The following is a 10,598-nucleotide window of genomic DNA, read 5'->3' as shown; positions in this document are numbered from 1 at the left end:
AAGGAGAGAGAGGAGAGAGAGAGAGAGAGAGAGAGAGAGAGAGAGAGAGAGAGAGAGAGAGAGAGAGGATGCAATGGGTGGGAAGGATCTGGGAGGAGATGGGGGAGGAGAATCATGATTAGAATATATTGTCCTTAAAAATGGATTTTCACTGGGCAGTGGTGGCGCACGCCTTTAATCCCAGTACTTGGGAGGCAGAGGCAGTACATATCTGAGTTTGAGGCAAACCTGGTCTACAGAGTGAGTTCCAGGACAGCCAGGGCTACACAGAGAAACCCTGTCTCAAAAAAAAAAAAAAAAAAAAAGAAAGAAAGAAAGAAAAAGAAAAAAAAAAGAAAGAAAAGAAAAAGAAGACACAAAACACAAAAAAATAAATCAATTTTCAATTTTAAAAATTAAAAAAAAAAAAAAAGGCTTAAAAGGCCCTGTTGCTTTGAACACAGTAATCACTACTGGTTTTCATCAGTATCTTCATATCTACACATCAATATTTCCTTAAACTGATGAATCTTATTTCATTAATTTACAAAACAGAATTTATGTTTGGGTGTGAGTTTCTGACTCTCTCCTTATTCCTGGTCTAAATCCATGGCGAAGGTAGACAGAATTCTCCAAATATGGTCAGAAGATTCAACAGTGACACTTAACCAGCATATTTAACTGGGGCAGGATAGGAAGATGGAGTCTGTTTGAAGCCTTTGCCCGTTGAAACACAATCAATTCCAGCAGTTAGCAAGGACGTGGGGCCCTGCTCTCTCCTGCTGTGAACCTGCAGTCATATAGGACTCTCACCAGAGATTCCATTTATAGGGAAAGGACATGTGCAGAAGTTCTTGGCAGACATAACTGCCTGCTTTACTTTAGCAGAGAATAACTTTATCCACCTCAGCCCCTGAACCACCCTATAATCCCACTTAGCAAAAGAAAGAGAAAAGGAGGGGTGGGAGAGATGGCTTAGCAGTTAAGAGCACTGACTGCTCTTCCAGAGATCCTGAGTTAAATTCCCAGCAACCACATGGTAGCTCACAACCATCTGTAATGGGGTCCGATGCCCTCTTCTGGTGTGTCTGAAGACAGCTACAGTGTACTTGTATAAATAAAAATAAATCTTCAAAAAAGAAAAGAGAGAGAAAAAGAATAATACAGTTTTCCTTGCAGCCTTTTAAGATGTAACTCAGAGACATCAAAACGCTAAAATTTGTCTTAGATTTGTGTTAGTTTCCCACCTACTTTGATGAAAATATCCTGACAAAAGCAATTTGAGGGAGGAGTCTGTTTTGGCTCAGAGATGTTATAGTTGGCCACATGAGGGAGTTGTGGTGAAGGACCGTGAGGTAGCTCCTCCCACTTCATTTGCAGTCAGGAAACAGAGAGCAATAAATGCAGTCATTCACTCTCTCCATCTTCTTAAGCCCAAGATTATAGCTCACAGAATGGTGCTACCCACAGTGAAGGTGGGCCTCCCCACCTCAACTCAACTGGCTTGATATTCCCCCACAGGCATGCCCAGAAGCTAGCCTAATCAACACGATTTCCTAACGACTGTTCCTGGAAGTGCCTCTCCTGGGTAATTCTTGATCCTGTCAAGATGACAGACAGCACTCACCCTCCCAATGCTCACTGCTAAGGCAATTCATTCCGACTAGAGAAATGTGAGAAAGAGAGAGAGAGAGAGAGAGAGAGAGAGAGAGAGAGAGAGAGAGAGAGAGAGTCTACTGCTCAGATAGCAGACTCTGAGCAGCCTCTTCAAAGATTCAAAGAAGCCAGGTCTCAGCAGTGTCAGGATTGAAGAGTCCATGTCACACTTGGCTATGTCTTATCTTCTGAAATGTTCTCTTTGAGGACTGCCCACCCGTGCACTGGAGTGTGGCTTCCCTTCTTCTCAGTGCCTCCTTTTCTCCTAACTCCTGTGCTCCAGAGGGTTTTTAGTCCACTTAGAGGGTAGAGAACGATTGTGCTCCCGGGTGGATAAGTAAACAGCACCATCTACAGTGCTCAAGTGCAGACTATCAGTTACTCACTGCTGGGGATAGAAGAGTCCACTCTATAAACGCATCCAGGTGAATGGAGGCTGCGGGGGCACGTGGGAATATTAAAGTCACATTACACAAACCAACAAAGGGGCACACTTGAACTCTATAAAGGGGTGGACTTGTAGCACCATGACGGCACCCCAGAGTTACACGAGGATTCGTCCCACTGATAACCCATGTGTGCACCAGGGCAGGGCACTCCTGCTTCTTCCTGGAGTTACTATCCAGTCTGGTCCCCTTCTGTTGGTGTTGCTCCTCATACCACCTGCTTGATCGTCTAGAGTGGCCTCTCTCTTCTAGCTCTTCATCCCCTGCTGTATGTGTAGCCTATGACATCTTCTCTCCTCAGTCCTGACACTCCTGAGACCTGGCTTCTTCGATTCTTTGAAGAGGCTGCTCAGAGTCTGCTATCTGAGCAGTAGACTCTCTCTCACATTTCTCTAGCCCATGCCTGAAACATCCTGAACTTGTTGTAGCTGAACTTAGAGTCATTCTGCAAGCACAGACATATGTGTATATGTTTTATTGAAATGAGTACATTTTGGCCATTATGATTGGAACAAAATAAGCTACATTATCCATGAGTAGATTACTAGAGAAGGCAAACTGCGGACATTGAAATCACTGTACCTTGTGAACGTTTTATTATTATTATTATTATTATTATTATTATTATTATTATTTATTTTGTTTGTTTTGTTTTTTTGAGATAGGACTTCCCTGTGCCACAGTCCTGGTTGCCCTGGAATTCACTTTACAGACCAGGCTGGTCTCAAACTCACAGAGACCGGATTGTCTCCGCCTCCCAAGTGCTGAGATTAAAGGTGCGCACCACCAAGGTTGGTTTGTGAACTTATTCTTTTTGTTAGTTTGTTTGTTTTTTGTTTTATTGGCCACTTAGAGTGTGAAGTATTTTATTTTTAACTTTCTAAAGTTTGAAAACAGTATAGCCCAGTTTAGGTGAGTTACCAAGCTGAATGTGTTTGCACGGAGCTTAGTTCTGTCTGACAAGGAATTCCTAATACCCTAGGTGGGTGCTTGTGTGTAGCTAAGAGTGGCAAGCAGACTAGACTCTCCTGGGAATGGTCCTCTCCCCATCCCTTTGGTAGGGGCTTAACAAACATTAGGCATTTTTCTTGTCTTACACAGCTAATGTGGGTCTGAATGTCACCGGGGAGGCATGCACCACGAACAAGACGTCGTCTTCATTCTTCTCGTCCGCCTTGGAGATAGTCTTACATGTGCTCACCACGCTGTGCCAGGTCACCACGAGGAAGAAGGCTTGACTATTGTTGAGCTGTAACTGCCTTCTTTTTCTCGTCATGAGCTTACCGCCGTTGATGAGGTTGGGTTGAGTTTGTCATGGACCGGCAGCAGCCTTTTATGTGTGTAATGCTCTACAGAGATCTTTGTGGGTGCAAGACATCTTCCACTCCCCGTGTGAAGCTTCCATGCTATGTGAAGGTCTCTGACCACAGGGCTCGGGGATCTAAGATTTGGATAAAGGGGGCTGGAGAGATGGCACAGCAGTTAAGAGCACTGACTGTTCTTCCAAAAGTCCTGAGTTCAAATCCCAGCAACCGCAAGGTGGCTTACAACCATCCATAATGAGATCTGATGCCCTCTTGTGGTGTGTCTGAAGACAGCTACAGTGTACTTATTTATAATAGTAAATAAATCTTTGGGCTGGATTGAGCAAGGATCACCGTATTGATCAGAGGTCCTAAATTCAATTCCCAGCAACCACATGAAGGCTCACATCCATCTGTACAGCTACAGTGTACTCATATACATAAAAAAAAAATAAGTAAATCTTTAAAGGAAAGGAAGGAAGGAAGGAAGGAAGGAAGGAAGGAAGAAAGAAAGAAAGAAAGAAAGAAAGAAAGAAAGAAAGAAAGAAAGAATTAAAGTTGCGCACAACCAGCCGGGCGTGGTGGTGCATGCCTTTAATCCCAGCACTCGGGAGGCAGAGGCAGGCGGATTTCTGAGTTCGAGGCCAGCCTGGTCTACAAAGTGAGTTCCAGGACAGGGACAGCCAGGGCTATACAGAGAAACCCTGTCTCGAAAANNNAAAAAAAAAAAAAAAAAGTTGTGCACAACCATGCCTGCACTGCCATGCATCACCATGCACCACCATGCTTGGCAGTTTTGAATTTTCTTTTTAAGGTTTGTCATACTCAGTTTTTAAAAAACTTTCTTATTTTATGTATATGAGTACACTGTAGCTGTCTTCAGACATTCAGACACATCAAAACAGTGCAATGGATGTGAGCCACCATGTGGTTGCTGGGAATAGAACATAGGACCTCTTGAAAAGGAGTCAGTGCTCTTAACCTCTGAGCTATCTCTCCAGCCCCCACACTCAGGTTTTAATTCATCTACATTTAAGACTTTTCCAAAGACCAAAAGTTAAAAAAAAAAAAAAAGGTGTGCTGGGCTGTGGTGATGCATGCCTTTAATCCCAGCACTCAGGAGGCAGAGGCAGGCGGATTTCTGAGTTTGAGGCCAACCTGGTTTACAAAGTGAATTCCAGGACAGCCAGAGCTACAGAGAGAAACCCTGTCTCAAAAAAACCAAAACAAACAAACAACAAAAAACAAAAAAGAAAAGGTGCTTTCTTCTATAATAATAAGCACAAGTGTTTTTATTTGTTTATTTGTCTATTTATTTATTTATTTTGGGGTTCATTTTGGGTGTTGTTCATTTTTGTTTGTTTGAGACAATGTGTTTCTACATAGGCCCTGGCTGTCCTGGAACTCAGTATGAAAACCAGGCTGCCTTGAACTCAACAGAGATCTGCCTGCCTCTGCCTCCCAAGTGCTGGGACAAACCAAGTTCTTATATGAGGCCTTACATACTGTTGGAAAAAATGAAGACTTAAGAAATTGGTTAGTTACCTCGTAATCGCTACTCTAAACTTAAATCATAGAAACACTGAAAGGTGAACTGGAGACACACAAGCACAGCAACAATTCTCCACTTAGATCAAAATGTCCTGCACCACTAGGAAGTAAGGAATATGAACCACAGAGAAAACATGAACAGAAAGATGCTTTTGCTTTCCTTTTAAATATGGAGCTTAATGATTCAATGAGCAGAGATCCTAAACCTAACATTGCTTGTTGCTGAAATACTGGTTTTATTTTGACGACTGTGGAATGCCCATATACTTATGTCACTTAACATATGTTACATATTCAAATCTCAATATTTAAGTACCAAATTTATTTAAAATACCAACAAATGTGTTATACATTAGCAATTCTCCCAACACTGGTAACAAAATATGCATAGACTCTGTGTGTGTCCCTGTGTGGGTTGTGTGTGTGTGTATATGTGTCCGGCCGTGTGTGTGTGTGTGTGTGTGTGTGTGTGTGTGTGTGTGTGTATGTCTCTGTATCTGTCTCTGTGTCTGTCTCTGTCTTTCTCTCTGTCTCTGTCTTTCTCTCTGTCTCTGTCTTTCTGTTTGTCTCTGTCTGTCTCTGCCTCTCTGTCTGTGTCTGTCTGTCTCTGTCTCTCTGTCTATTTGTGTCTGTCTGTGTCTGTTTCTGACTCTGTGTCCCTTTGTCTCAGTGTCTCTCTGTCTTCGTCTCTGTCTCGCTCTCTGTGGCGCGCATGCGTATATAAAAGCAAGACTTCATTTCCCACAATTCTCCCTGTGCTTCCGGCGTGGCCCAGTAGCGGGATCGCTAGGCTTCCGCGTTCGGGCCTGTCGCTGCGGTAGAGGCGGCGGCGCCGGGGGTGGCCGGTAGGGACTCGGGCTACAGGAGTAGGGTCTCCGGGCATGGACGTTTCGGGGCAGGAGACCGACTGGCGTAGCGCCGCCTTTCGGCAAAAGCTGGTCAGCCAAATGTGAGTGTGGCCTGGGGCAGGGACCGGTGGTCGGACCTTCCGGGCGGGGAGGGTGAGGCCGGGCGAGACCCGCTGTTGACCCTGGTCAGAAGCTTCGGCGTCCGCCGGGTGCCGGGGACGTGCAAGGGTCCTCCGGTAGTCTCCTTGGCCTTTCTCGGCAGACAGGGACTGCTGGCTAGTTTTTCTGGGGTGGAACTCTGCAAACCCAGCTAGTGCCCTGGCTAGTGAGTCATCGTCCTGAGCCGCCTCGGCATTTGTGTGCTTGAGTGCAGATTTTTCCTTTGCTTCGATTCGCACCGAATATAGAAAGAGAAAGAGGCGGCCAGAGATTTTATCCGGGTGCCGCGCGGCTTCTTTTATAAAAAATAAATAAAACGAAAACCACATCAGTGAGTTGGAGGAGGCTGGAAGGAAGATAAAATTGGAAGATTGATATGTGTTTGGGTTGTAGGCAGTGGAATAGAAGAGAAGAGTGCTCCCGTTTCTTCCACAAGGTGTGTCAGCTTGGCCAAAGGGTAGCAGGAAATAGCTGTGGGAACTTAGGGAGTGAAGGGCAGGGATGCCCTCTGCCCACGGAGCACTGCTGAGTGCTCGTTGCACTTAGCCATTTTACTGAGTTTCCCGAAGTGTTTAGAAAATTGCCTGTGGCACCGCTTTCCCCTGAGGGTTGGTACTGTCTGTCGGTAAAGAAACAGTCGTGCCAATGCTCAGTCATTTTTGTGGCTGCTAAAGTGTCAGTTGAGTCGACTGGAGCATCCTCGTAGGGTAGGTGACAGATTGAGCTCTAGAGAGAAAAGTAGGAGGGTGACAGGCCACCATTCCCAGCAGATGATTGTGAAAGGGCAGGACGGGCAGCTGTAGGTGAAGAGTTCTAGGTCTTTGAAGCAAAGTAGTCAAGGATACATCATGAGGATGAGCAGATGCTGGCTTGGTTAGTGTCGGGTGTTGGGTGTTTTGGGCAAACAACTTGTGTCCGTGATTTTTTTGTTTGTTTTGTTTTGTTTTGTTTTTTTTGGTTTTTTGAGACAGGGTTTCTCTGTGTAGTCCTGGCTGTCCTAGACCAGGCTGCCCTCAAACTCAGAAAGCTGCCTGCCTCTATCTCCCAAGTGCTGGGATTAAAGGTGTGCCTAGCCCTTCTACCAGTGTTTTACATATGGTCTGCCTTGAGGTGGTGCAGCATTAGTGTTGGGAAGGCCCCTGAGTCCCTGGGGATGAATTAGGGACCCAGGAGAGGCCAAGTAGGCAATTTGGGGAGTTTTTTTCCTTTGGAAATGCTGGTGGGGGTTCTGTCTTCTTTCACTTAGATCTCATGAGTTGGCTGTAGACTTAGTTGGCAGAGATCATAAAGACCAGTAAGTACTACATGCTGACCCTGAAAGCGGAAGACAGATTCCAGAGAAAGGGGAATGGATATGTGGATAGTTGGTGACAAACTGGATGGAGCGGGTGGGGTGGGGTGGAGTGAAGCAGTGGGCTAAAGCGTGGAAGCATCAGTACAGTGGAGGGAGTGGGTACTGTGTCAGTGGCTTGGTACCACCACAAAATAACCCTTGCACAGTTTTGCAGACAGTTCAGCAAACAAGTGATTTGTTTCTTAATTGTTTTAGATTTATTTTATTTGTATGTTTTGCCTGCCTATATATAAGCGAACCATGTATATCTGATGATGTCAGAAGAGCGTATAAAATTCCCTGGGCCTGGAGCTACAGGGGATTATGAACTGCCCTGTGAGTTCTGGGAATGGAACCTGGTTGCTCTGTAAGAGCTGAGTGTGAGTGCTTTTAAGCTCTGAGCCAAGTCTCCAGCCCACAAGTGCAGTATTGATCTACTTGAGTTATCTCTAAGTGAAGGCTTGAGAAATAATCTGAGCCCCAGGGCAAGGATTCTTTGAGAAAGCCCAGTACAGTGGATCTGGAAGAGAGTTGTTATCACAGACAGTAGGGGAGAGCTGCAGAAGTATCTGAGGTCTGAGGGAAGACTGAAGTGTACTGGATACACCATAGTGCAGCTACCTTGTGAGTCCCAAGGTGCCTTCTACCTCTGTAAGATATTACGCTTGTATATTATTTTGTTTTGCTGTAATAGCAATTACCATGCATTTAGCATCTTAAACAACACAGATTTATATTTGATCTCTCTCTCTCTCTCTCTCTCTCTCTCTCTCTCTCTCTCTCTCTCTCTCTTTATGTCAGAGGCTCATGTAAGATTTGGTAGGTGTTAGTTCCAGGGTTGAAATCAATATGTTGGCAATATACACTTATTTATTTATTTATTTTTATGTTTTTGGTTTTTCGAGACAGGGTTTCTCTGTGTAGTCCTGGCTATCCTGGAACTCACTCTGTAGACCAGGCTGGCCTTTAATTCAGAAATCTGCCTGCCACAAAAAACAAAAGAAAAAAGAAATAAAAAAGACAGAAAAGAATTAAAAAAAAAAAAAGAAAAAAAAAAAAAAAAAAAAAAAAAAAAAAAAAGAAATCTGCCTGCCTCTACCTCCCAAGTGCTGGGATTAAAGGTGTGTGCCGCCACTGCCTGCTAATATACATTTCTTGATGGAGACTTTGGGACAGAATCTGCTTTCAACTCCATTCAAGTTGCTGTTCAAATTCTATTCCTTACGCTTGTAAGACTGAGATATCCTCTTTCCTGGCCATTTGTCAGGGGTCAGGTTTCGTTCCTGGAGATTGACTGTATCTTATGCTTTCTTTGTGGCCTATTCTAACATTGACTGGTTTTTCTGACACTTACCAAATTCAGCTAGAGAACATTCTGTGCATTTCACAGATCAATTTGGAATAATGGAAGATAGTCTTATAGTTTGTATCTTTAATCACATCCATGAGGTCCTTTTATGAGATACAGTGAAAGATAGTCACAGGTTCCAGGGACTGGGGCCTGTGTATCTTTGTGGAGGGGGCAACATTTGTCTACTGCATTTGAGTGAGCCCCCTCAAAGGTTGCTTTCTAGGAATAAAGTATCTTAGTTTGCTTTCTGTTACTGTGAAAAACACCATGACCTAAAGCAACTTGGGGAGGAAAGGGTTTTTTATTTCATGTTACACTTTATCATACAGCCCCCAACCCCCAGGGAGAAAAGCCAAGTCAGGAACTCAAGCAAGGCTCCAGGTGCTAGAGAGGTGATTTAGTCCGTGGTGAAGGCCACTTGGGTTCGATTCCAGGCACCTGCAAGGTGACTCACAACTATCCATTTCTAAGAGTTCCACAGCCCTTGTCTGACTTCTGTGGGCACCAGGCATAAACTGGTACAGTCAACATCCATGCAGGCAAAACCTTTGTACTCATAAAAAAGTAAATAAAAATCAGACAGCTGTGATGGTATATGCTGTTAATCCCAGCACTTGGGAGGCAGAGACAGGCAGATCTCTGTGAGTTTGAGGCCTGTCTGGTCTCCAGAGAGAGTTCCTAGAGAGCCAGGACTATGTGGAGATCCCTGTCTTAAAGCAAAACAAATGATACATACTTTTTTTGAGCAGGAACCTGGTGTCAGGAACTGAAGCAAAGACTGTGAAGGAGTGCTGCATACTGGCTTTTTCTCTATGGCTTGCTCAGGCTGCTCTTTTTTCTTTTTCTTTCTTTCTTTTCTTTTCTTTTCTTTTTTTTTTGGGGGGGGGGGCTTTTTCGAGACAGGGTTTCTCTGTATAGCCCTGGCTGTCCTGCTGTCCTGGAAATCACTCTATAGACCAGGCTGGCCTCGAACTCAGAAATCGGCCTGCCTCTGCCTCCCAAGTGCTGGGATTAAAAGCGTGTGCCACCACTGCCCGGCTTTCTCTTTTTTTTAACAACCCAGGACTACCTGTCCAGTGGTGGCACTGCCCACAGTGCGCTGGGCCCTCTGTATCAATTACTAATGAACAGGCTTGCAGGCCATATTCTCCTTGAGGTTCCACTCTTCCCAGACGACTGTCACCTGTGTGAAGTAGACATTTAAAACTAACCACACTGATGGGTGTTTTCACTTCTTCAGTTTGCTTGTTTTCTCTCTAGGGTCTACTTTGCTGGTGACTCGATTAACTGTGTTGATAGAGCTTAAGAAGATTTATACTGGGCTAATCTACACATCTTTAGTTCTGACTGCCTCCAGGAGTGATGCTGTTGTTTAAATTTGGGGATGCACTTCAAACCATAGTGACTTATATTAGATGGGGCATAATGAAAGTTTAGGGCTGAGAGAGTAGCTTAGTAGAAGATAGCTTATGTAGTCATCATGAATCTCTCAGTTCGGTGTCAGTTGTTGGGGAGTGGGAAGCATACCAAAACACCGGGAAGGTTCTGTAAAGGTTCCTCATGGAGGAAAAAGCAAGTTTGACAACTCTTAACTGGAGTCTAGGCTTCTTAGCCTTTCCTATACTGCCCAGATCAGGGCAGTGTGTAGCCAGATGCCTTCATTAGGCAGTCCACTGTCTTGTACTCTGGCTTATTGTTCTGTAGTTTCCCCTGTTGTCCGGTGTCTCCATCTTTCCACTTTAACTTACTTTCTTCCTTCCTTCCTTTCTTTATTTCTTTATTTTGATTTTTCAAGACAGGGTTTCTCTGTGTATCCCTGGCTGTCCTGGAACTCACTCTGTAGACTGGGCTGGCCTCGAACTCAGAAATCCGCCTGCCGGGCTGGTGAGATGGCTCAGTGGGTAAGAGCACCCGACTGCTCTTCCAAAGGTCCAGAGTTCAAATCCCAGCAACCACATGGTGGCTCACAAC

At 44.7% G+C, this 10,598-nt stretch overlaps 1 protein-coding gene across 8 annotated transcripts in view; it reads left to right on the top strand.

Moving 5' to 3' along the window:
• The first annotated feature begins 5,728 nt into the window (after positions 1-5,728).
• The window catches only part of Med15 (mediator complex subunit 15), a 72,427-nt gene continuing 67,557 nt past the window's right edge, over positions 5,729-10,598 (top strand). For all 8 annotated transcript variants that reach the window (XM_029544401.1, XM_021209283.2, XM_029544399.1 and 5 more), the window contains exon 1: positions 5,729-5,885. In XM_029544401.1, coding sequence (XP_029400261.1) covers positions 5,818-5,885 — 68 coding nt within the window. In that variant the 5' untranslated portion in view covers positions 5,729-5,817. The remainder of the gene's footprint in view (positions 5,886-10,598) is intronic.

Source organism: Mus pahari, chromosome 12, assembly GCF_900095145.1.
Source record: "Mus pahari chromosome 12, PAHARI_EIJ_v1.1, whole genome shotgun sequence".
Classification (NCBI taxonomy): Eukaryota; Metazoa; Chordata; class Mammalia; order Rodentia; family Muridae; genus Mus; species Mus pahari.
Note: the sequence above shows the minus strand (reverse complement) of the source record. Positions and strands in the feature narration are given on the sequence as shown.